The 27,011-nt window shown below is 41.5% G+C and overlaps 1 protein-coding gene across 3 annotated transcripts in view; it reads left to right on the forward strand.

Annotated features, from left to right (window-relative positions):
- The window catches only part of AFG2A (AAA ATPase AFG2A), a 318,280-nt gene that overhangs the window by 88,232 nt on the left and 203,037 nt on the right, over positions 1 to 27,011 (forward strand). For all 3 annotated transcript variants that reach the window (XR_007356281.2, XM_048847226.2, XM_048847227.2), the window contains exon 14: positions 19,220 to 19,346. Coding sequence is in view for 2 of the 3 variants with exons in the window: in XM_048847226.2 (XP_048703183.1) it covers positions 19,220 to 19,346 (127 nt within the window). In the remaining variant the exon portion in view is untranslated. The remainder of the gene's footprint in view (positions 1 to 19,219; positions 19,347 to 27,011) is intronic.

Raw genomic sequence — 27,011 nt, forward strand, 5'->3', positions numbered from 1 at the left:
GAATAGCAATATTTACAAGCTGCACTGTCCACATGCTGTTTAAATTTAATGAATGTCTGACACCTGTATGTACTCAGTGAAGTTAACTGCTAAAGGCTCTTGTCTAGCATAAATACTCTATTATGAATGCCATGTCTTAAATATTCTTTAAGTAAATTTCTCTTCTAATTTTAGCAGACTACATATTTTTAATTTTGTAATTTGAGCTCCCCTTTCTCTTGAAGGTAGTAGGAGCTTTTATTGACGTGAGTGGATTGGACTCCTAGACCCTGACCCAAAAATAATTTAGCCCATGAGTAGTTTAACTGACTTCAGTGGGACTACTCACATGTGTAAAGTTAAGCATGTGCTTTAGTGCTTTCAGGTTCAGGGCCTTAGTTCTTATAAATGTATTTCTTTTGGAAGAAAAAGGAGACCTAATCGTATTTAGAACCAATTAAATATTTTAGGCTTAGTTTATAATCCAGCTGGAAGTACATTGGCATTGTATTTAAATATTGATATAATGCATGGCTCTAAAAGTGAAATCCAGACTAGTTATTCACATTCTAGTCTGTAGTACTTCCAGATTAAACTTTAGTTGCTTCTATGGTAGACATGATTGATTACAGTTTTCAACTTGATTAACTTTCAGGAATGCACAGAAGGAGAAATGCTGAGGAAACGGAATGAAGGGAAATGGAAAATGTACTGTGCATCAGGTTTCTTCTTTTAAGACAGCTGCAGTGCAGACAGAATAACAGAATTCTAAGTGTTAGCATCTTCCTGTTGTGCCTAGGCATTTGCAGCACAGATGGGAGAACAAGGTTTATAGTCTCCCCTCAAAACACATGCCACTACTCTCATGCGTAGACAAGGACATATAAATGGTCTGGGTAATATCTTTTGGCCAACCACCTAAATAATTATGAATTCAGTGTGTATGTGTTTGGGGTTGATCCATTGGAGGGAGGTCTGTGGGTATCCTTCTGCAGGAAATTCTGATGGCTGTTTGGTGCAGTCTGGATCCTTTCAAAGGCAAAAACTTTGCTCTGCAGGAACCAGCTATTGCCTTTGTGTATACAACTCCAAAGTAATTCTTAAAAAAGATAGTTTCTGTAAGTGTGCATGTGTATATACAGTGATATGTACACAGACATAATTGGTTTTATATTTTAATGTAACTTTTAGAATTAAACTTTTTTTCCGTACAAGGTGTTCTTTCCCTTACCTTTCCTCAGTCTTTCTTCTATTCCCCGGCAATTTTCCTCTTCCCTGTTTCTCATCTCCCCTTCCTTCCTCATGCTGTCTCACTATTTTTCCCTTCTGATTTGTTCTCTGTCCTTCCCTTTTATTTTTCTGCCCTCAGCCCCTTAGAAAGAATGTTTTATCTCTTCTCATGTACTTTCTCCCTCTCCCCAAACATACCATCTTGCCCCATATCCACTCCTCTTTCACGTGCATATATGTTTGCTCAGCACCACCTCAATTCACTAGCTCTCTTCCCAGTCACACACCACTCCAATCCACTCTTTTCTCCTAACCACACTTGGTGAACTGCCCCCAACCAAGACACCCCCCTTTCCAATCCAGTCTGTTTTCTCCCTCCCTGGAAAATGCATTTGGTATTCCGTCATCTCCCCGCACCACCAAATGCTTTCTGTGTATCTCCCTATGCCCTGCTCTCAGCAAAATCCATCCCGTGTATGTCTCTTATTTCTTCACTCATTGTCCTTATAATATCTTTTGTGGTTGAGCTGAGGGAGGAGTGCTGGGAGAAATCTGATTCCCAGATCTCTCTGGGGAACAGGAAGGCTATAGGGAGCACAGTCTTCTTCTCCAGGCCAGGGAGACAAGAGGCAAAGTTGTTCACAGTCTCTCAGAGAGAGCAAGCACAGGCAAGACAGCTTCTGTCCAGGAACAGAAGGAGTGAGTGACTGCCGGATGCTCTTTCCACTTTCCCTCTCCCCACATTGGGGTGGGGGTGGGGGTTCAGGAGAGAGTGAGTGGTTTCAGGGCTCTTACTCTGTTTCTCACTAGGAGGAGATTGGATGGAGGGAAGGTTAGCAGCTCACAATGAGAGGGAGCTCTGCCTGCTCTAATATGAGAGCAGACCAAGCCAGTGGAGAACAGCTCACAGGACCCATTCTATACCAGCTCATTGACCAGAGTGGGCCTGTACAGTTGGGAGAACTCTCAGAAATTGAAACACAACACTGTGAATTAGGGAGGGTGTAACTCTGACTTCCCTTTCCTTGGTAAATTAAATTCAGTCCCTGAAGAGTAACATGCATTTTTGCAGGGCCTTTTTGTTTTTCATGGTTGTATCCTTCTACAACCCGCTTTCAAACAGACTCTAATGCATGGTTTCCTTTCCCTTTTCCTGGATTGCTTCGCTAACTCCGCCAAGTAACTGATGAGAGGTTGTCGTAAATGGAGAAGATACATATGTATACAGACGTTCATGAAGCCAAAAATTTAACCCAAGCGCTGTATTACATGACTTGCCCAGGTTCTCTCCTTTTGAGTCATCTGCAGTCGTGGGAGAGGGGGAGGACAAGGATGCGTTACAGTGGGTACTGCCTGACTATAGTTGGGTAGATAACGTATGGCAGCAGTGTAAGTAGTGTCCAAACATAGGGTGTTAGAATCATAGAATAGAATCATAGAATATCAGGGTTGGAAGGGACCCCAGAAGGTCATCTAGTCCAACCCCCTGCTCAAAGCAGGACCAATTCCCAGTTAAATCATCCCAGCCAGGGCTTTGTCAAGCCTGACCTTAAAAACCTCTAAGGAAGGAGATTCTACCACCTCCCTAGGTAACGCATTCCAGTGTTTCACCACCCTCTTAGTGAAAAAGTTTTTCCTAATATCCAATCTAAACCTCCCCCACTGCAACTTGAGACCATTACTCCTCGTTCTGTCATTTGCTACCATTGAGAACAGTCTAGAGCCATCCTCTTTGGAACCCCCTTTCAGGTAGTTGAAAGCAACTATCAAATCCCCCCTCATTCTTCTCTTCTGCAGGCTAGACAATCCCGGCTCCCTCAGCCTCTCCTCATAACTCATGTGTTCCAGACCCCTAATCATTTTTGTTGCCCTTCGCTGGACTCTCTCCAATTTATCCACATCCTTCTTGAAGTGTGGGGCCCAAAACTGGACACAGTACTCCAGATGAGGCCTCACCAATGTCGAATAGAGGGGAACGATCACGTCCCTCGATCTGCTCGCTATGCCCCTACTTATACATCCCAAAATGCCATTGGCCTTCTTGGCAACAAGGGCACACTGCTGACTCATATCCAGCTTCTCGTCCACTGTCACCCCTAGGTCCTTTTCCGCAGAACTGCTGCCTAGCCATTCGGTCCCTAGTCTGTAGCTGTGCATTGGGTTCTTCCGTCCTAAGTGCAGGACCCTGCACTTATCCTTATTGAACCTCATCAGATTTCTTTTGGCCCAATCCTCCAATTTGTCTAGGTCTTTCTGTATCCTATCCCTCCCCTCCAGCGTATCTACCACTCCTCCCAGTTTAGTATCATCCGCAAATTTGCTGAGAGTGCAATCCACACCATCCTCCAGATCATTTATGAAGATATTGAACAAAACCGGCCCCAGGACCGACCCTTGGGGTACTCCACTTGATACCGGCTGCCAACTAGATATGGAGCCATTGATCACTACCCGTTGAGCCCGACAATCTAGCCAGCTTTCTACCCACCTTGTAGTGCATTCATCCAGCCCATACTTCCTTAACTTGCTGACAAGAATACTGTGGGAGACCGTGTCAAAAGCTTTGCTAAAGTCAAGAAACAATACATCCACTGCTTTCCCTTCATCCACAGAACCAGTAATCTCATCATAAAAGGCGATTAGATTAGTCAGGCATGACCTTCCCTTGGTGAATCCATGCTGGCTGTTCCTGATCACTTTCCTCTCATGCAAGTGCTTCAGGATTGATTCTTTGAGGACCTGCTCCATGATTTTTCCAGGGACTGAAGTGAGGCTGACTGGCCTGTAGTTCCCAGGATCCTCCTTCTTCCCTTTTTTAAAGATTGGCACTACATTAGCCTTTTTCCAGTCATCCGGGACTTCCCCGGTTCGCCACGAGTTTTCAGAGATAATGGCCAATGGCTCTGCAATCACAGCCGCCAATTCCTTCAGCACTCTCGGATGCAACTCGTCCGGCCCCATGGACTTGTGCACGTCCAGCTTTTCTAAATAGTCCCTAACCACCTCTATCTCCACAGAGGGCTGGCCATCTCTTCCCCATTTTGTGATGCCCAGCGTAGCAGTCTGGGAGCTGACCTTGTTAGTGAAAACAGAGGCAAAAAAAGCATTGAGTACATTAGCTTTTTCCACATCCTCTGTCACTAGTTTGCCTCCCTCATTGAGTAAGGGGCCCACACATTCCTTGGCTTTCTTCTTGTTGCCAACATACCTGAAGAAACCCTTCTTGTTACTCTTGACATCTCTGGCTAGCTGCAGCTCCAGGTGCGATTTGGCCCTCCTGATAACATTCCTACATGCCCGAGCAATATTTTTATACTCTTCCCTGGTCATATGTCCAACCTTCCACTTCTTGTAAGCTTCTTTTTTATGTTTAAGATCCGCTAAGATTTCACCATTAAGCCAAGCTGGTCGCCTGCCATATTTACTATTCTTTCGACTCATCGGGATGGTTTGTCCCTGTAACCTCAACAGGGATTCCTTGAAATACAGCCAGTGTTGGTGGGGAAGTGGGAGAAGGGTTAGAGTTATGACCCTCTTTTGTAGCTTTGTCACCACCATTACAGCCAAAGCAATTGCCTGTTTTGAAGGAAGATTTCTTATTTTAACGCTTGTCATACCCTACTTTTTGATTGGCCACAATTTTAAATTGCTTAACTTGCAATTAATTTACAAACTATCAATTATAGGGTTTTCTATAGAGTCCATCACATTAATATATAAACAGTGGTCTGACTTCGCTGTTGGCCTAATTGACAAACTTGAGTTGAGTTGTGCCTGTGTATGCCAGATGTAAATTTGGATTAATATTTCTAAAAGATAATCAGTAATAATCAGTTTCAGTAATAGTTACACACAGTTTTGCTATCCATCTGCTTTGTGAGACACCTGATTTGCTGGGGGTGGGGTGGGGTGGGGTAGGGAATCATTTAACATCTCTGTAGCACAGTTTCTCCATTTCTAAAGTGGTAGTAATGTTTACTTTGACGGGATAATGAATGGATGCATAGAAATTATGTTGAAATCCTTGAATTAAACGAGGAGTCCGGTGGCACTTAAAGACCTAACAGATTTACTTGGGCATAAGCTTTCGTGGGTAAAAAACCCCACTTCTGCAGATGTATGGAGTGAAAATTACAGATGCAGACATAAATATACTGACACATGAAGAAAAGGGAGTTACCTTACTTACAAGTGGAGAATCAGTGTTGACAGGGCTAATTCAGTCAGGGTGGATGTGGTCCACTCCCAATAACTGATAAGAAGGTGTCAATACCAAGAGAGGGAAAATTGCTTTTGTAGCGAGCCAGCCACTCCCAGTCCCTATTCAAGCCCAAATTAATGATGTTAAATTTGCAAATGAATTGTAGCTCTGCAGTTTCTCTTTGAAGTCTGTTTTTGAAGTTTTTTTTTTTTTTTGTTCAAGGATGGCTACTTTTAAATCTGTTATTGAATGTCCAGGAAGATTGAAGTGTTCTTCTACTGGCTTTTGTATGTTACCATTACTGATGTCCGATTTGTGTCCATTTATTCTTTTACGTAGAGACTGTTCAGTTTGGCCAATGTAAATGGCAGAGGGGCATTGCTGGCACATGATGACATCTATCAAATTAGTAGAAGTGCAGGTGAATGAACACCTGATGGAGTGGCTGATGTGGTTGGGTCCTCTGAGGGTGTCGCTAGAGTAGATACGGGGACAGAGTAGGCAACAGGGTTTGTTACAGAGATTGGTTCCTGCGTTAGTGTTTTTGTTGTGTGGTGTGTAGTTGCTGGTGAGTATTTGGTTCAGGTTGGGGGGCTGTCTGTAAGCGAGGACTGGCCTACCTCCCAAGGTTTGTGAGAGTGAGGGATCGTTTTCCAGGATAGGTTGTAGATCGTTGATGATGTGCTGGAGAAGGTTTAGCTGGGGGGCTGTACGTGATGACCAGTGGTGTTCTGTTGTTTTCCTTGTTGGGCCTGTCCTGTAGTAGGTGACTTCTGGATACCTCTCTCTCTGTCAATCTGTTTCCTCACTTCCCCAGGTGGGTATTGTAGTTTTAGAATGCTTGATAAAGATCTTGTGGGTGTTTGTCTGTGAGGGATTGGAGCAAATTCGGTTGTATTTTAGGTCTTGGCTATAGACAATAGATTGTGTGATGTGTCCTGGATGGAAGCTGGAGGCATGGAGGTAAGTATAGTGGTCGGTAGGTTTCCGGTGTATGGTGGTGTTTATGTGACCATCACTTATTTGCTCTGTAGTGTCCAGGAAGTGGATCTCTTGTGTGGACTGGTCCAGGCTGAGGTTGATGGTGGGGTGGAAATTGTTGAAATGCAGGTGGAATTCTTCAAGGGCCTCCTTCCCGTGGGTCCATATGATAAAGATGTCATCAATGTGTGCAAGTAGAGGAGGGGCGCAAGGGGACGAGAGCTGAGGAAGCGTTGTTCTAAGTCAGCCATAAAAACGTTGGCATACTGTGAGGCCATGCAGGTACCCAAAGCAATGCTGCTGACTTGAAGATATAAGTTGTCCCCAGATCTGAAATGGTTGTGGGTGAGGACAAAGTCACAAAGCTCAGCCACCAGATGTGCTGTGGCCTCATCAGGGATACTGTTCCTGACAGCTTGTAGTCCATCCTCTTGTGGAATATTGGTGTAAAGAGCTTCTACATCCATGGTGGCCAGGATGGTGTTTTCAGGAAGATCACCAATGCATTGTCGTTTCCTCAGAAAGTCGGTGGTGTCTCGAAGATAGCTGGGAGTGCTAGTAGCATAGTGTCTGAGGAGAGAGTCCAAATAGCCAGATAATCCTGCCTTAAGAGTGCCAATGCCTGAGATGATGGGGCATCCAGGATTTCCAGGTTTATGGATCTTGGGTAGCAGATAGAATACCCCTGGTCAGGGCTCTAGGGGTGTGTCTGTTAGATTTGTTCCTGTGCTATAGCAGGGAGTTTCTTGAGCAGATGGTGTAATTTCTTTTGGTACTCCTCAGTGGGGTCAGAGGATAGTGGCTTGTAGAATGTGGTGTTGGAGAGTTGCCTGGCAGCCTCCTGTTCATGATCCAACCTGTTCATTATGACTACAGCACCTCCTTTGTCAGTCCCTTTGATTATAATGTCAGAGTTGTTTCTGAGGCTGTGGATGGCATTGCATTCTGTACGGCTGAGGTTATGGGGTAAAGTGATGCTGTTTGTTCACAATTTCAGCCTGTGCACGGCTGCGGAAGCACTCTATGTAGAAGTCCAGCCTGTCATTTCGACTGTCAGGAGGAGTCCACGCAGAATTCTTCTTCCTGTAGTGTTGGTAGGAGGGTTCCTGTAGGTCAGTGCACTGTTCAGTGGTGTGTTGAAAATATTCCTTGAGTTGGAGATGGCAAAAGTAGGCTTCCAGATACAGACTAACCCGGCTACCCCTCTGATACTGGGCATCCTTGAATGAAAGGTGCTACAGGAAACAGAAGTGTCAATTGTAACCATATTCTATTGCCTGCATGAATGTGATGACCTATGTTTGCAAGGCCAGTAATTTTACTCAAGAGCTGGAGATGTTTCTTGAAGTCCTAGCAGTGTTTAAGAAAAGAGGCTCAACTGTAAATTAAGGGCCTTATCCACTTTAAAAGCTTTTTTTCTTGGCAAATACCTTAATTTTCATTGTGAGACATTACTATTCTCTGGGAAGGTATTGCCGCCATTATTTATTTATTTATTATATTTATTTACTAGCCGCTATGCTATTGGAGTAAAATTTTCTTTTAATACTATGGAAAACATGGAACTTCCAAAGCCATATTTCATCAACATTTGTGAGGGAAGGAAATAAAACAGTGAGACAGTTAATTACGATCATGGCAGTTGGACTGAAAAGACTGACTTGGCAGGTGCTTCTTGCTGACAGTTTACCCCTACAAAGCCCTGACAGAAATGTCAGACTCAATAAAATCTTTCAGACAGTGTGAGCGGAGTGATTTTTGTGTGGGAGTGTGCTGGCAGGGGTCTTTGGTATTTCAGGAACCCTTTACCTCAGTAGCTTATAGAGAAGTTCAGAATTCTGGTCTATTTGAGCAGATATTAATTTTTTGATACCAACTATTTTGTTATGTCAATGAGTTTTACGTTTGTGTCCATGTTAATTTTTTTCCTTCCAGTTCCAGTAAAAGAAGTAATTTGAGATTGCCATTTGCAGGAAGATTTTTAAAGCTCATACCTTTCAATATTTACTTTAACTTTTTTGGTAAAAAGACTAAACTTTTATGTAGGTCTTGTCTAATATCATGTGGTAGATACAATGGGCCAGATTGTCCCCTTCTCCGCCCCCCCCCCCCCCCAAATGAAAAACTGTGGGAAACTTTTCCCATAGAAATCTCAGTGATGATTCCCATATGGAGATTACCCTACAGTATGCTATTGGGTGGAGGGGTTAACCTATGTATGGTAAAGCCTGTGGGGTCTATCCCCTAACCTGGTTATCTCCATGAGTTCAGTGTCATCTGTGCTGAGATGCTACCCTTGCCCATGGCAGCCCTCTCCAACTTCTCCCAGGCTTACCAGCAGTGTAGTCCCGGTGGATCTACCTGAGAGTGACGTAAGCGTTACATTCTCCTTGAAATCCATCATAATCAGTGTTCAAAACCTGGCATGGTCAGCTCACCAGTTGATACTTCACAGGTAGATAAGTTGAATTCCATGTTTTACTTTAGTGCCCTGCCTGCTCTGCATAAACATTAAGTTCCATGGCGCATCTTGTCAGAGTAGGTGGTTCTCCTGGAGTGCCCTTACACTGTTCTGCAATATCCTGGGTGTCCCCTGGGCTGCCATCCTTCTCTCTTTCTTAAAAGGCTGACTTTGTGGTGCTCTGTACTTATTTGCCCAAATCCTGTTCACTTTACCCCTATGATCTTTAGTAGGACTATTCATGTGAGTAAAGTGAGAAGGATTAGGCCCACGGTTTGTTAATTCAGATGATTTGAGATAAATGCCATATAAAAATGTAAATTAATCTCTTAAACCTCATTTAATTTGTCAGAGAGGTGTCATCTGTGAGTCTGAGCACAGATCCAAGACCAGGAACTGCTGACTTCTAATCTCAGTTCTGTCACAGACACTTCTGTATCTTGGGCAAGTCACTTAGTCTCCCACCACCTGTAAAATGGGTACAAAAATATATATCTACCTCATGGTTTTATGATAAGGGTTAATTTGTTAATGTTTGTATGGAATTCTTATAAGTGGTAGGTGGTGGTATTTATTTTGTTATTACTTTACTATTTTTTTTTCTTTTCAGATTTACTTTTGTCCCATGAGTGGGGTTATGCTTTCTCTTATCAGCCTACTGCAAATATAATTTACTGTGACCCTAAATCTGTTTTCTTTGAAGTCAGTTGCAGCACTGTCTTCTGTGGGAGCAGCACTGGCCCTTTTGTATGCAGAATAGTAAGCAGTCATTGTTCAGTCATTTTTCTGGAAAGTTGAACAGCATAGTCACTGTTGCTGAAATCAGTTGAGCATGATGTAGTTCTCTTACTGATTTAAAAAAATATAGTTGAGTTTGGCCTCCAAGTTATGTGGCGGCTTCAGGATACTGTATTTAAACCAGATAAGAGGAAACAGGAACTTCATAATTCTTACAGGTATCTTCTTCAGGTGCTTAAAGCATTGTTTTGAAGGAATAAGTAGGTTCTTGGGTTGATTTTAAGATGTTAATCCAAAAGACACTGGTGAAGCTTTCTTTTGATTTTCTTGGAATTTACCTTCATTGAGCAATCCTTGTCTTCCACCTTATCTACTACATTACGGTCCTGATTCTGCAACTTCACTTTGTTCAGGGTTCCTGCACCAAGCCCCACTGAAGTTGACAAAGTTCTGTGCAGGCAAACTGCTGAACCTGATCAATTTCAGGATCAGGGCTCAAGTAAATTTCTGAGTTAAAATGTTATATGCTGTATTCTGCAAAACTACTCATTTTAGATCAATCCTGCAAACACCTCTAGGACTAAGGGTCTGTCTGTGTTTTCATTATGAATGCTTGTTTACAAAGTTCTGTAATGAGCTGGACCTTTAACATCTCATTTTGGGGAGATATATCTTTTTAAATTTTAAAAAATCTGTTCAGCTTTTTAAGTTTAAGAAGTGGAAAAAATAAATAGCAGATGATTATCTCAAAAGTGGCTTCCTTTTTAAAAACTAGTTATTTAGTCTTGGAAGGCTCAGCTTGGAACTAATTTTAATGGGCATTGGATCAGGCTCCAGGAGCCGGGAGGAGGAAGGGAAACTGAGGTTAACCCCTTGTTTGTCGTGGTACCAGTGCACCCTGTCACAGAATCCCATATGTTGAGCAGCACATATGCTGCTTTGGTTGTCAATCAGATAGCAATGGTTAATTTTAAGTCTTGCATGCAATATAAATACACCTGTATTCTAGGAATCTCTCACTTCAGAATGCACATGGGAAATGGAGCTTTCACTACTATTGAGGCCTAGTCTGTCTGTTTTACACTAAATAGTGCCATAACTATATAAATAGTTTCACGTGGCATACTTTGGAATTCAGGGAATTTGTGTTATGAGTAAAGACATGCATATGCATGCTCTCTGAAATCAATGGGCTACCTGCACAGTTATTTACACTTCAGTGAGAGTAAGGGTGGTAGTTTCTGGCTGCAAGTGATTTAAAAAAACTAAGTGCTATGCTTTAAGAGATTATTGTAAATGTGTAGAAAGTGGCTTAAAGAGGATTTGACAAAAAATTTAATCCGTACACAGAAAGAATGACTTGCAAACTGATTCGCAAAAAGAAAAGGAGTACTTGTGGCACCTTAGAGACTAACCAATTTATTTGAGCATGAGCTTTCGTGAGCCACAGCTCACTTCATCAGATGTGTACCGTGGAAACTGCAGCAGACTTTATATACACACAGAGAATATGAAACAATACCTCCTCCCACCCCACTGTCCTGCTGGTAATAGCTTATCTAAAGTGATCAGCAGGTGGGCCATTTCCAGCACAAATCCAGGTTTTCTCACCCTCCACCCCCCCACACAAATTCACTCTCCTGCTGGTGCTAGCCCATCCAAAGTGACAACTCTTTACATAATCAAGTCGGGCTATTTCCTGCATAGATCCAGGTTCTCTCACTTCCCCCCCACCCCCATACACACACAAACTCACTCTCCTGCTGGTCTAAACTGACCACTCTCCAAGTTTAAATCCAAGTTAAACCAGAATATCTGGGGGGGGTAGGAAAAAACAAGAGGAAACAGGCTACCTTGCATAATGACTTAGCCACTCCCAGTCTCTATTTAAGCCTAAATTAATAGTATCCAATTTGCAAATGAATTCCAATTCAGCAGTTTCTCGCTGGAGTCTGGATTTGAAGTTTTTTTGTTTTAAGATAGCGACCTTCATGTCTGTGATTGCGTGACCAGAGAGATTGAAGTGTTCTCCGACTGGTTTATGAATGTTATAATTCTTGACATCTGATTTGTGTCCATTTATTCTTTTACGTAGAGACTGTCCAGTTTGACCAATGTACATGGCAGAGGGGCATTGCTGGCACATGATGGCATATATCACATTGGTGGATGTGCAGGTGAACGAGCCTCTGATAGTGTGGCTGATGTTATTAGGCCCTGTGATGGTGTCCCCTGAATAGATATGTGGGCACAATTGGCAACGGGCTTTGTTGCAAGGATAAGTTCCTGGGTTAGTGGTTCTGTTGTGTGGTATGTGGTTGTTGGTGAGTATTTGCTTCAGGTTGCGGGGCTGTCTGTAGGCAAGGACTGGCCTGTCTCCCAAGACTTGTGAGAGTGTTGGGTCATCCTTTAGGATAGGTTGTAGATCCTTAATAATGCGTTGGAGGGGTTTTAGTTGGGGGCTGAAGGTGACGGCTAGTGGCGTTCTGTTATTTTCTTTGTTAGGCCTGTCCTGTAGTAGGTAACTTCTGGGAACTCTTCTGGCTCTATCAATCTGTTTCTTTACTTCTGCAGGTGGGTATTGTAGTTGTAAGAAAGCTTGACAGAGATCTTGTAGGTGTTTGTCTCTGTCTGAGGGGTTGGAGCAAATGCGGTTGTATCGCAGAGCTTGGCTGTAGACGATGGATCGTGTGGTGTGGTCAGGGTGAAAGCTGGAGGCATGCAGGTAGGAATAGCGGTCAGTAGGTTTCCGGTATAGGGTGGTGTTTATGTGGCCATTGTTTATTAGCACTGTAGTGTCCAGGAAGTGGATCTCTTGTGTGGACTGGACCAGGCTGAGGTTGGTGGTGGGATGGAAATTGTTGAAATCATGGTGGAATTCCTCAAGGGCTTCTTTTCCATGGGTCCAGATGATGAAGATGTCATCAATATAGCGCAAGTAGAGTAGGGGCTTTAGGGGACGAGAGCTGAGGAAGCGTTGTTCTAAATCAGCCATAAAAATGTTGGCATACTGTGGGGCCATGCGGGTACCCATAGCAGTGCCGCTGATCTGAAGGTATACATTGTCCCCAAACGTGAAATAGTTATGGGTAAGGACAAAGTCACAAAGTTCAGCCACCAGGTTAGCCGTGACATTATCGGGGATAGTGTTCCTGACGGCCTGTAGTCCATCTTTGTGTGGAATGTTGGTGTAGAGGGCTTCTACATCCATAGTAGCCAGGATGGTGTTATCAGGAAGATCACCGATGGATTGAAGTTTCCTCAGGAAGTCAGTGGTGTCTCGAAGGTAGCTGGGAGTGCTGGTAGCGTAGGGCCTGAGGAGGGAGTCTACATAGCCAGACAATCCTGCTGTCAGGGTGCCAATGCCTGAGATGATGGGGCGCCCAGGATTTCCAGGTTTATGGATCTTGGGTAGTAGATAGAATATCCCAGGTCGGGGTTCCAGGGGTGTGTCTGTGCGGATTTGATCTTGTGCTTTTTCAGGAAGTTTCTTGAGCAAATGCTGTAGTTGCTTTTGGTAACTCTCAGTGGGATCATAGGGTAATGGCTTGTAGAAACTCGTGTTGGAGAGCTGCCGAGCAGCCTCTTGTTCATATTCCGACCTATTCATGATGACAACAGCACCTCCTTTGTCAGCCTTTTTGATTATGATGTCAGAGTTGTTTCTGAGGCTGTGGATGGCATTGCGTTCCGCATGGCTGAGGTTATGGGGCAAGTGATCTACTTGCGCTATATTGATGACATCTTCATCATCTGGACCCATGGAAAAGAAGCCCTTGAGGAATTCCACCATGATTTCAACAATTTCCATCCCACCACCAACCTCAGCCTGGTCCAGTCCACACAAGAGATCCACTTCCTGGACACTACAGTGCTAATAAACAATGGCCACATAAACACCACCCTATACCGGAAACCTACTGACCGCTATTCCTACCTGCATGCCTCCAGCTTTCACCCTGACCACACCACACGATCCATCGTCTACAGCCAAGCTCTGCGATACAACCGCATTTGCTCCAACCCCTCAGACAGAGACAAACACCTACAAGATCTCTGTCAAGCTTTCTTACAACTACAATACCCACCTGCAGAAGTAAAGAAACAGATTGATAGAGCCAGAAGAGTTCCCAGAAGTTACCTACTACAGGACAGGCCTAACAAAGAAAATAACAGAACGCCACTAGCCGTCACCTTCAGCCCCCAACTAAAACCCCTCCAACGCATTATTAAGGATCTACAACCTATCCTAAAGGATGACCCAACACTCTCACAAGTCTTGGGAGACAGGCCAGTCCTTGCCTACAGACAGCCCCGCAACCTGAAGCAAATACTCACCAACAACCACATACCACACAACAGAACCACTAACCCAGGAACTTATCCTTGCAACAAAGCCCGTTGCCAATTGTGCCCACATATCTATTCAGGGGACACCATCACAGGGCCTAATAACATCAGCCACACTATCAGAGGCTCGTTCACCTGCACATCCACCAATGTGATATATGCCATCATGTGCCAGCAATGCCCCTCTGCCATGTACATTGGTCAAACTGGACAGTCTCTACGTAAAAGAATAAATGGACACAAATCAGATGTCAAGAATTATAACATTCATAAACCAGTCGGAGAACACTTCAATCTCTCTGGTCACGCAATCACAGACATGAAGGTCGCTATCTTAAAACAAAAAAACTTCAAATCCAGACTCCAGCGAGAAACTGCTGAATTGGAATTCATTTGCAAATTGGATACTATTAATTTAGGCTTAAATAGAGACTGGGAGTGGCTAAGTCATTATGCAAGGTAGCCTGTTTCCTCTTGTTTTTTCCTACCCCCCCCAGATATTCTGGTTTAACTTGGATTTAAACTTGGAGAGTGGTCAGTTTAGACCAGCAGGAGAGTGAGTTTGTGTGTGTATGGGGGTGGGGGGGAAGTGAGAGAACCTGGATCTATGCAGGAAATAGCCCGACTTGATTATGTAAAGAGTTGTCACTTTGGATGGGCTAGCACCAGCAGGAGAGTGAATTTGTGTGGGGGGGTGGAGGGTGAGAAAACCTGGATTTGTGCTGGAAATGGCCCACCTGCTGATCACTTTAGATAAGCTATTACCAGCAGGACAGTGGGGTGGGAGGAGGTATTGTTTCATATTCTCTGTGTGTATATAAAGTCTGCTGCAGTTTCCACGGTACACATCTGATGAAGTGAGCTGTGGCTCACGAAAGCTCATGCTCAAATAAATTGGTTAGTCTCTAAGGTGCCACAAGTACTCCTTTTCTTTTTGCGAATACAGACTAACACGGCTGTTCCTCTGAAACTTGCAAACTGATTGTAATGCTTAATACTTAGCTACTGCTTTATATTTTTCAGAGCACTGTACAAACATTAATCCTATTTCATATTTTTAAAAAGAACTGTGTAATTTTATTTTCACAACATTACAAAGGATTTAAAGTTCTCAGGCAGCAATGAAGTTGCCAGATTTCTCTTACCCCCTTTTTTATTTTGGAGTTGTGGGAATTTGTGGTGAGGGTGAGGCACGCGTACACTCTTTCAAACTCTTAATTTTGACTGCATTCATTCTCAGTCAGTTTGCTGACAGGAAATAAGTCTGTACCGGTACGTGCCTTTTGAGGACTATTTCTGTGTAGTTGTGATGATGAAATCAGTGTGTGGAAGTCAGGTAGGGTGGCGGGGGGGTGGGGGTGTCTTGGCTGGCCGTTGGTTGTGGAAATGTGTAAGTAGGATTGGAGGGCTAATCATAATTTGTTTTTCTGACTGCCGTATGTATCAAAAGTCCAGGCAGCCTTAATGAGCATTGCCTGCATTAATTTGAAACCCTTGCTGGGAAATCATGGGAAAATGGAAAAATGCATATTTGTATGTCACCCTTCAGATTAACAGTTTATGCAGCACTGGAGCTCCTCGGAGCACATGGTGGTGATGCAGTTCTGGAGCAGCTGGTGAAGAAATCTCTAGCAATAAATGTCTGCCTGTCTGCATTTTTATAGGATATCCTGTTAAGCCAAAAGAATCATAGAATATCAGGGTTGGAAGGGACCTCAGGAGGTCATCTAGTCCAACCCCCTGCTCAAAGCAGGACCAATCCCCAATTAAATCATCCCAGCCAGGGCTTTGTCAAGCCTGACCAGTTTATTTACTGTAGAATACAGGCTAAATATGTTGCGCAATATGACAATCTAGTTTGAGTAAATACATGCAAATTCCAGGCAGTTGTCTGTGTATCAGACATTTTATTTTCAGACATTTTATTAATTTTTTTTCAGCCACCTCTCTTTACTATAAAATATTTTTCCTCTGCCTGTAGCATATTCCCTATTTGATGCCAAATAATAGAAAAGGCCATATTTCTTCACTGGGATCTGCTATCTTGGGCTGTTGGTCTGGTACCAAATACCATTGACTTCAGTGGGGCTCTGCATGGATGTAGGAGTTCATACTATTGGATTAATGTACAGTATTGGGGGAGGGGGGAGAGTATGTTCTTAAGCCTTATGTATACATAGCATGTAGCTTGGAATTTAACTTTGCTTTTCACTCTTTGAAAACATTTGGGGATTTTGCCATCAATGAGATTAATTTAGATGCTGTTCAGTTACTTTCCAAGTCCACCCTGTCCATGATTTTTATACTTGGGATAAACATTGTCTCCATACTGAAACTTGCAACATAGATGTTCGTATCAGGAGGGATCCAATGCCTCCCCCCGCCCTCAAATAAAAAATAAAAATAAACACGTATTCCTGCATTTCTTAAACCAAAAAAATTTGCCCCCTCTCCCGGTGACTTCTGGTTTCAGACCATTTTCATGTGCAATTTTCATTTAGACCCTGATCTTACAGAGGCTTTCATGCCTAATTGTTTGTCTATGAGTAGTCTCACGGATGAGATGTTAAGCTTATGTATAAGTCTTTTCAGGATACAAGTGTTACAAAAGTTGACTCTAATTTATTTTAAAGATCTATTTCCTTTGAAAAGTATTTACTAACCTGCAAACAACTATAGTATTTTATCACATTCCGCTCCTTTTAAATTGATAGGGCTGTGACCTCTCGGTATGTTAGAAATGCACTCATTTCACTGGGGAATTGTTAACACTGCTGCAACACAACAAAAAAAGCTGACTAAGAAACGAAGTCCCTTCTCTAATATTTCTCAGCAATCCCCTTGGCTCACCCCATTATTGTGTTAGGCAACATTTATTTAACCAGGAAGCAGATGTCTTCCAGATTCTGAATATCAGCAATAAGTTAAAAATCTGTTCTTTCCCCCTTGAAAATTATAGAAACAGCAATAGCAATAACTATTTTGTGAGTTATGATCTCTCTGACTCTAAAACATTTAGCAAGCGCTGTTCTCAAATGTATATTGCATTAGCAGTGGTGGTGCATTAGTATGCAAGCAGTATAAGGTTGCAAAAATAAGGACAAGCAGAAATTAAAAGTTGTATTGTATCTTTAAAATCTGGTATGATTTTTTTCATGTTAAATTACAATATGGCCGACAAATATTATTTGTGTGTGTGTGTGTGTGTGCGTGCGCACACTCTAGTTATTTTAAATATATATTTTTTAATTGTTGCAATGTTAAGGCTCCTTTAGCGATATAAGTGGTGCTGGGGACAAAAGAAATATTTACCAAAGAAAGGAGGATAAATTGAGCATCACTAGGAAGGTATTATAAATAATGGAGAATAACATTTGTTAAAATATATTGGAAAGTGTCCCTTTAAATACAGGGAGACAAAGTGGCACAAAGTTATGAAGAAATGTGAGTAGTCTGTAGGGAGCAATCCTGTTATGGCAAGGGGGCTGATCCTGGATGATTTACTGTGTCTTTTACATCTTTGGTGGGCAAATCCTATTTGATAACAGTCTGAGTTTTACCCTGCGTAAGGAGCAGGCCTTAATTCGATGATTTAAATTCTGTTATTTGAGGTCAGTAAAATTTTAGTCTTAACACTGTTTGGCTTTACTCCCCACCCTTTCCTCCCCCACCTGTTTTAAACTTCTCAACTCTACTTGCAGCAGTTGTTCAGCAGAGGGAGCTTTTGGAACAAGCTGTTGATTTGTCTTTGCCTTCAGGAGACCAGTATTTTGGCTTAGCCTCATAGAAAATCTCACCCATCTCAGAAATCAAGAGTTCAGAGTCTGGTCCCAAGCCTGTGAATTTGTAGGCACAGCTTTGCTTCCATTCAGACGTATTAGGGTTTTTTAAAAACACATTTTAATAATAACTCAACCTTTATTCTGATTTTGTTTCAGATACTGTTATTGATGCTGACTTTTCCATTTCTTTTCTTTCAGAAAAGAACTGGCACTTGTTTAGTTTACCTTTTCTGTACCTCATTGCATTATATTTTCATTATGTGCAAAGATGATCTATTGGCTTTGATATTAAGCTTCTTCCGTGTGTGTGTGTCTCTCTCTCTCACACACACACACACACACACACACAAAGACGTATGTGTATATGGCCCTAATATTTCCTAGGTCTTGCGTCTTAGTATTTTTTGATAAAACAATATGCCCCTAGTTCTTATAACGTTTTTGAAATAAAGTATATTTCACGCTGAATTATTAATTTTACCTATTATTGATGATGTCTTCAGACCAAAGCATAACATTTCAGAAAGGTTTTGTAAGTGGGATTTAAGTAACCGTACAGTTTGTTCCTTTACTTTGAGTTATTCAACATCTCTCTTCTATGTACATACATTTACTTGGGCAGAAGGCAGTTGGCTGATTGTACAGTGAGTTAACCCAAGTGTATTGTTGTTAGCTTAAAAAAATTAGAAGCTGTAATGAAAATACCAAATTACTTTTTTTTTTAACCTGTCTTTCACGTGTATTTAAGAGTTTTGCCATTGATTTTGTGTGACTTTAGTGTGACTAGAATCCGTTCCCAAACTTCTTCAAAGGCATAAAATATTTTTTGCCTTTGTTTTGGGGTTTAACGTTTTTGGGATTTCAAATCTTGATACTTGTATCTTTCTTTCCCCCAACTTAACTTTTTCTTTTTCTGTTCTTTTCTGTTCTGTTCTCCTGGAGAAACAGATGGATAAATTATAAAGGCAGGAAATGCGTTTATGAGTTAGCTGGCTAGCACTCAAATTGGTCTCATTTGATGGAGGTTGAAGAAGTGAAAATATAGTGGAACACTGCAAAATGAATAAGTACTTGTACTTTGTACTGGATGGGGTGGCATAAGCAATCACCTGGGTAGTGGTAGGAACTGAGGTATTGTCTGTTAGGAAGCCTTTTGAATCCAACTATTCCCACCTTAGAAATATTTACACCAGACTATTTATATTGTGTGAAAACCTTGTCCAGTCTGCCATGTCAAGGTAGTAAATGACAAGCTCAGACGTTTTTATGAATACGGAGAAATCTTTTGAAGGGCTAATTCTGGAATATACCCTTAACTAGTTTACATGATTTATGTTATTTTTCCCCTCAGCTACTGAAGATGAAAGTGAAAAATTAGAAAGCTATTCTATAAAATTGAAAAGGTTTTTTTAATGGTTTTACAGAAGAGTAAACCCTTTCTCATTTGGTAATTATCTAGGAAGGGAACAACTAATCTGTTGCATTTTTGTTAATCAGGTCTTCAGGTGCTGGGAACGTAGCAGACCGTGTCTTGGCTCAGCTGTTAACGGAAATGGATGGGATAGAACAGTTAAAGGACGTGACAATTTTGGCAGCTACAAACCGACCGGATATGATAGACAAGGTAAGAATAGTTGCATTGTGGTATATTCTGGTCTCTTGTGAAAACCGGCTTCTGAAATAATTTGATTCTCTTTCAGTGGTTTCCCCTAATTCTCTAATCCATTTTCTGTTGAAGGGAAGATCTTTGAAAGACAAAGACAAAGGGAGAGGAAAGGGTTGTGTCTGCATTTCCTTTTTTTGTTACATGAGGCTTAGTGAAAATAAAAATGTTCTGCAACATCCTTAAGTATCAGTTTTCTGAAAAATTATTTTTCTTTTAAATCAAGCTCCCAGGATGTCTGTAAAATTTCTGTAGAAGCACTTGTGTCTATTTTGCTTTCAGAGTGTGTGTTTATTTATGAAGGTGTTTGCTGGACTGCTGCATTAGTTATTTCCTTTGAAAATATTTAGTAATCCGTGCTGCTAGTTCAGCTCATTTCCAGCCATAGCTGTTCCAGGTGTAAAACATTACAATTTCTTTTTAGATACCGAGTCGAATATATCTGGATAATAATTACAGCCCATTTTACATTTTGAGAAACCAAAATCTGTAGCTTACTGCAAAAAAAAAAAAAAAACAAAAAAACCCCAAAACACTCCACAACTCCCCCAAATCTCTTTAAAACAGTCCACAGCCATGTTCTCTTGTCCGAGTAAAAAAGGATGGAGTGGACCAAGTTTGAACTACTTTCCTCTAAGAAGCATTTCTAAGTGGTGCTCCTTACTCAAGGAAGTCTTTCCTTGCTTGACTTTGCCTCCAAAAAACACAACCCTCTATCACTTGTGTGCAAGAGACGGTCCACTGATGGCTGTTATCATTAAGGCTTTTTTATATGCTTTGTGTGTTAGCCACTAGGGTAGAGCAGGTCAGGAATTTTCCCCTCAAATAAATTTCAGTTGAAAATGTCATGTCTAATTGAAACTATCTGTGGGAATTTTTTTGATTCTTGCCAAAAAAAAATTAATTTTCTATTGAGAAAACGTACACTAAATATTTCATTTGGCATCAGGTCAACCTGAGTTGAAACATTCTGATTTGTCATATTGAAGAGAAACATTTCCTTTTGGGTCAGTTGGATGTTGTTTTCTGTTCACCTGAACTGCCACAGTGCTTCCTGGAAGCTGAAGTTTGGTGCCTCATGCCCCCATTTCCCTCTATGCGCCGGACTCACTGGCTGCACTCCCATTATGAACCATGGTCTCCCCTCTGGTTGGACTGTCTATTCTGGAAAAAAAATCTAGTATTCAACTTTTTGTCCCGATTTGGGAAAATATCAAATTTTGAAATATTGGCATTTCCCTATGGATGGAAATCCCAATCTTTGACCAGATATGCTATAGAACAGGTTCTCATCCAGGGGGCCAGTGTTAGACTCACTGGGGCCCAGGGCAGAAATCTGAAGCCCCGTTGCATGGAGCTGAAGCCCAGGGCTCTAAGTCCCGCCACTGGGCGCTAAAGCCAAAGCCTGAGCAACTTAGCTTCGTGGGGGCCCCTATGGCATGGGGCCCCAGGCAATTGCACTGTTTGCCCTTAACGCCAGCCCGGGCTTTTATAAGCAGAAAATCAGTTGTTGTGGCACAGGTGGCCCGTGGAGTTTTTATAGCATGTTTGCGGAGGGGGGCTCAGAATGAAAAAGGTTGAGAACCCCTGCTCTAGAGCAACATAATCACATTTGAGCAAGACATTCCATTCAGAAGAGGGCAGTACAACACAAACATGCTAACTACTAAATGACAGTAAGCAAAACTCATCCTCGAAATTAACCTTCTCCAGCAACCGGCTATCAAACCCAACAGGCAGCTACCAATCTGTAATATTAATAGCTGCTCAGGACTTCTGTTACTAGCAATACTGCATTCTGCAGCTACAACTTCTGCTGCAAAAGCAGATCTCTGTCATGTAGACTGGAGGATTTTAAATTTCATCTGCTGGTTTTGTTCTAATCTCACAGTATGTAGTGCTGGTCCATGCATGGATCTGTTTGTACATCCACTTCTTTGGGAATAGTTTATTTTAGTTATCAGCTGCTGCAGAGCAGCAGAGGGAGGAGGAGATATACTGCTGAAGACAGGAACCAATGAAAGGAGATTTAGATCTATTTAGAAATTAGCCAAAAGGTTTAAACTTTACTGAACTTAAACAAAATTTCACCTATGGGTAATAAAGACGGAAGGTGACGAAGCCCTTTTATCATCCCTGGCTTCCCTCAGTTTTGCCATTTCTGGCAAAGTGCAAAATAAATGGCTCCGCTGAACAAAATACTATGTAAATACCCGCAGTAGAAACCCTGGAGCAAGGTTGTAGATATTCTGGTGGTTGAGAGGAAGAATTCTGTTCCCTTATATCTTCATGAAAGTCACATTTCCCATTTAGCTGAGATTGGAATTGGGTGACGAGGATTTCCCTCTTAGTGAGGGAAAGGGTTTTCAGATGAATATAATTTAAATGCAAGGGTTGCTGTTAACTATTAGCTTCTCTTCTTTTATCCTGTGTAATTTGGGCTGCTATGTCAGGAAGTTCTTGCTTTGACTTCAAAACACTAGTTTATGTGTCTCACTACAACTTGCCCAGTGAAAATGCCTAGGAAGCTCTTGATTTTGCCAACAGACAACGAAGAGGGAACACATACCCATTAAGTTATAGTTCGTTCTGAACAGAAAAGGTCTTTGACTGCCTTACAAAATTTAAAATCTATGAGAAATGGATAAGACTAATTTTCTTACATTATTTTTTAAATACAAATTATGCTTCTCCAACTTCCTTTTATTGCTGATTTTTACAGAGCTGTATCGTTTTATTTATTATTGAATTGGACAAAAGGAAAGACAAGGGAGAAGGAAAATAAAATCATTTTCAAAAGATTTAAAATATTTTCTTCTCAGGAAAAGAAACTCTCTTTTAAAGGGCTATTTTATAGATGGGTATAGATTAGAATCTTGCCATTCCACACTGACTGTGGGAGGAGAGAGACCAAGTGCAGCTTAATGAAGTTTGAGAACCAGTGAGTCAGTGTGGTGGTGTTTGTACACTGGAGCTGGAAAGTGTAATTTCCAGCTCAAACGAACATGCCCGTGCTAGCTCTGATCAAGCTGGCACTCTCAAAATAGCAGTGTAGCTGCAGCTGCACAGGCAGTGGGATGCGCTAGCTACCTCGAGTACAATCCTATCTGAAATCCTAGGCACGCTGGAGGCACAACTGTTAGCCATGCAGCCACAGTTACACTGCTATTTTTAGTGCACTAGATTGATCAGAGCACAGGTATCCCTACCCAAATTGGAAATTACTCCTCCAGCTCTAGTGTACATGTACCCACAGTGACACCATGCTTCCTACAAGCCAAGTAGGTTGCACCATTATGCTACTCTATCCCAGGAGTCACGGACGCTTACAGTGGTTGCTCTTTCTCTTCTTTGGAAGGGAAAAGGGAGAGGGGTGAACACTATAAGAACATCACTATTCTGGGCTTCAGTAAACTAACAACTGGAAAATGTTGCAATGTGGATTTGTGGTTTACATTATGATTAGTCAGTTTCCATATATGCCTTTAAAAACTTTTTAAAAATATGAATTAATGTAATGTTTTAAAATATTCATTAGTGTAATCACATATTTCCAATCAATATATGCCCTTCTCAAGCATTCATATGATGACTGTATGTTCACTTTAATGTGTGTTCCTTATATACTGTAAAAAATCACAAGTACAATGCACATCTGTGTTCTTTGCTTTGGTGTTGCAGGGATTGAGGAATACAGTAAATGTTACTGGAGGTTCTATTCTTAGCTTTGTAAACAGAGAAAAGTTTGGAAGGTGTTTGTGATATGTCTAGATGTATTAATTTACCAAAAGAGTAAACATAAATCCAGCATATTCCTGTTTATGTAGTTTCTTCTTTATCTATTAATATACAGTTTATGGTACTTTCCTATAATTTGAGACAAACTTTTGAGAATATAGAGAGCAAGTAAGTGGAAGATTATTTTTCCTCAGTTTGATGCAGGCTTTGCTGTCATTGTAAATATGGATATCAGGGCTCTCTTATTTACACATATTTTTAGCCATCCATTTAACTGTAAACTTGGTTGGTACTTGTGACATACATTTATTAATTATAATAATTTCTTGGACTATCGCCATGGTATCTAAGCACTATTGCCAATAACACAACCCCCACATTTAAGACTGTGTGAGACATTTTAACCAACTTCATTTCTCACATGATGCTAAGGTTGTTCTAGGTGGTTGCTACTTTCCTCAGAGAAAATGTCTTATTTTACGTACTTCTATTGTTCCCGTATTTTTTCCCGTCTAATAAACATTGCTCTTCCTACATTCACACATGTGATGGGAACAAGATGTTCAGAGCATTTATTGAAGGTGCTGATGAAACAAAACACTGTTATGAGTAAATAATAATAAAATCCTTCCTGTTGTGCAACAGATAAGCTTAGTTTTCACCACCTGTGGTGTCTGGGGGAACAGCTGTGGGAATAGAACTGATGAGACAGACTTACAAGTATGGGAAATGATTTTAATTCATGCTGACTTCTAGGCTCGGGGAATAATTTTTGGGACCTAAAACATTTTAGGATCCTGTATACTCTTATTCAACCTAAAATTAAATGTTTTAAACAGACTTGTAATTGAGTGTGCACATTCTTTCCAAAGTGCTCTCTACCAAATTTCCTTGGAAGGTAACCTATGTGTTTTTCCTCCTTGGTATTTGCTAATCTAAACCAACTTGCTTCTTTCAGAGTAGCAGCCGTGTTAGTCTGTATTCGCAAAAAGAAAAGGAGTACTTGTGGCACCTTAGAGACTAACCAATTTATTTGAGCATAAGCTTTCATGAGCTACAGCTCACTTAATCGGATGCAACCGATGCTTCTGTGTCACAGAGTCTCAGCATACCCAGAGTTTTAGTGTAGATCTTAACTCTTAGGTGAGAAGGGTGGATTGCTATCATTGTTACATGCCCCATGCAAATATCTTCTTCCTCTTGAGCAGTATTTCAATTTCCATTAGCAAGGGGACACTGAAGCAAGACACTGTTTGATCCCAAGGGAGTTCAGTGAGTGTTTCAGCACAGGAAGTGAGATGTATGTAGCTGAGAAATCAAATAGTTTTACCTCCTGCTGGGTCAAATTTGAATGTCAGACACATTAGATGTGATGTAAAACACAAGGTGTTGAATGAAGTGGTAGTCTGTGGTCTGGGATGGCACCCTGGGGCTTTTAACAGCCTTACTCCCCCTTATCACGGAGTGCAGAAAAGTTGCATCCTCAAGTGTGTCATTTGCATAAGAATGACAGGATGTGATGGGACAAATGAAGATGAATGAGATGACGTGATGTCAGCATAGCCTATTGTTTTTAGATTGATGATGGTCTGGATTTCATCAGTGTTGAGAAGCTGGGAATGGGCGACGGGGGATGAATCACATGGTGATTACCTGTTCTGTTCATTCCTTCTGGGGCACCTGGCATTGGCCACTGTCGGAAGACAAGATACTGGGCTAGGTGGACCTGTGATCTGACCCAGTATGGCCATTCTTCTGTTCTTATGCTTCAGAGCAGTATAAAACCAAAATTGTAGTGTTGCACAAATAATGCAATGAATGCCAAAGAACTAGGAGTTTATACATGCTTTTTAAAAAACTGTGAATAGCCTGGAAGAATATGGGTTCAAATCTAAGATGTCTTGCATGCTGCTCATGAGTATGCTCTAAATATGCCAGTACAGAGGAACATTTTTCTCCTTTTTGTATTTTTACTTAGCCCTAAATCTTTTTACCGAAAACACTGGGACCAAATTATTCTTTGGAGAAGCTTTACCACCCAGGGTTGAATTTAGCTCATTTAGTTAAAAAACATGTGGACGCAACCCACTGTTCTGATCATGTGAACAAAATAAAACTGCAGCATGTGTTGTCCTCAAACTGCCAACAGTGATGAAATGGAATGAAACTCTTTCCCCACAATCCTGTTTGATCTTGTGTGGTTTTGGAGGGTCCCTTTTGGTCAGAGGGTTCATACAGTGGTTTACAAAGTTAGTCTGACCCTCAAAATGTTGATCACTCAGTAGCTATGGGACAGCTCTAATTCAAAGTGGTTTATTTTGATGAAAATATATTTTATGGCGGTTTGGCAGAATCAGCAAAGAAATTCTAATTTCTGGCCTGCAGCAAAAGAAAATAATCTTTCCTCTTTAGAAACTTCAAAGTTCTGCCTTTCTTGAGGCTTATGGAAGAAATTCAAATATTTAGGTTTGCAGTTTTACGAGTTAAAGGAAATAAAGAATCTTGCATATTTATTAGTTATTGTCTGGAAATGTATCTGTTATTAAAGCAGGTGATACTGTAAGCATGTTTACCAGTCAGGTTTGCTGGCATAAATTACAGTTCCTATCACAGTATGCTCATTTATTTGTGTATTTGCCTATTTGATGACTTTAGGGCCTGCCTTGTACTCTTCATCTTGATCACACACACGTCTTGTTTATGTAATGGCTTCAACATGCTAGGATTACAGTTGCCCTGGTTACAAAGAAAAGCTGAGCTGGGCTTTGTACTTTGTGTATTCTACACCTGGCATCCCCTGATTTGATGGGGATGGGATCATAAAGGAGAACTTTAGCTTTCATTTAAAATAAAAGTAAATCTTCCAGTCCTGTTCTTTACAGAGAGAGCCTTGAAAACGTAATATAAACCGACTGCTAAGGTTGAAACGAGGAAGAAGTTATACTTGACTTCTGTAGGATTCTGGGGGAATCTAAAGGTTCTGCCTAATGATGCCGTTACACACAGGGTTGGATTAAAGGTAGACACTATAGTCTAGTGCTCAGGGCCGCAACGCTTACAGTGATGTGACTCCATCAGAATGTAAACTTAATTTTTGTTTTCTAAAGATAAGTTTCTAGTCTTCATGATCATGATGAAAACCTTGAGAACATGAACCAAGCGTAACTGATGCAGTGAGGCCTACTGTGAGCCTGAAAAATAACTCTGAGAACTGCTGCCTTCATTTTATATAACTAAGGCCCTACCAAATTCACAGTCCATTTGGTCAATTTCACGGTGATAGGATTTTAAAAATTGTAAATTTCATTACTTCAGCTATTTAAATCTGAAATTTCACAGTATTTTAACTGTAGGGGTCCTGACACAAAAAGGAGTTGGGGGGGGTCGCAAGGTTACTCTGGGGGGGGATGTGCAGTACTGCTACGCTTACTTCTGCACTGCTGTTGGCGGCTGTGCTGCTTTCAGAGCTGGGCGGCCAGAGAGTGGCGGTTGCTGGCCAGGAGCCCAGCTCTGAAGGCAGAGCTGCCACCAGCAGCAGTGCAGAAGTGTCAGGGTTCCCTCCCAACTCTGAACTCTAGGGTACAGATGTGGGGACCCGCATGAAAGACCCCCTAAGCTTAATTCTACCAGCTTAGGTTACGAACTTCCCCAGGCAAAAATTCTTCCTTGTCCTTGGACGGTATTGCTGCCACTACCAAGGGAGTTAGACAAAGATTCAGGAAAAGGACCACTTGGAGTTCCTGTTTCCCTAAAATATCCCCCCAAGCCCCTTCACCCCCTTTCTTGGGGAGGCTTGAGAATAATATACCAACCAAATAGATAAACAAGGTGAGCACAGACCAGACCCTTGGGTTTTTAGGACACTAAAAACCAATCAGATTCTTAAAA

The sequence above is a fragment of the Caretta caretta genome, chromosome 4 (assembly GCF_965140235.1).
Source record: "Caretta caretta isolate rCarCar2 chromosome 4, rCarCar1.hap1, whole genome shotgun sequence".
Classification (NCBI taxonomy): domain Eukaryota; kingdom Metazoa; phylum Chordata; order Testudines; family Cheloniidae; genus Caretta; species Caretta caretta.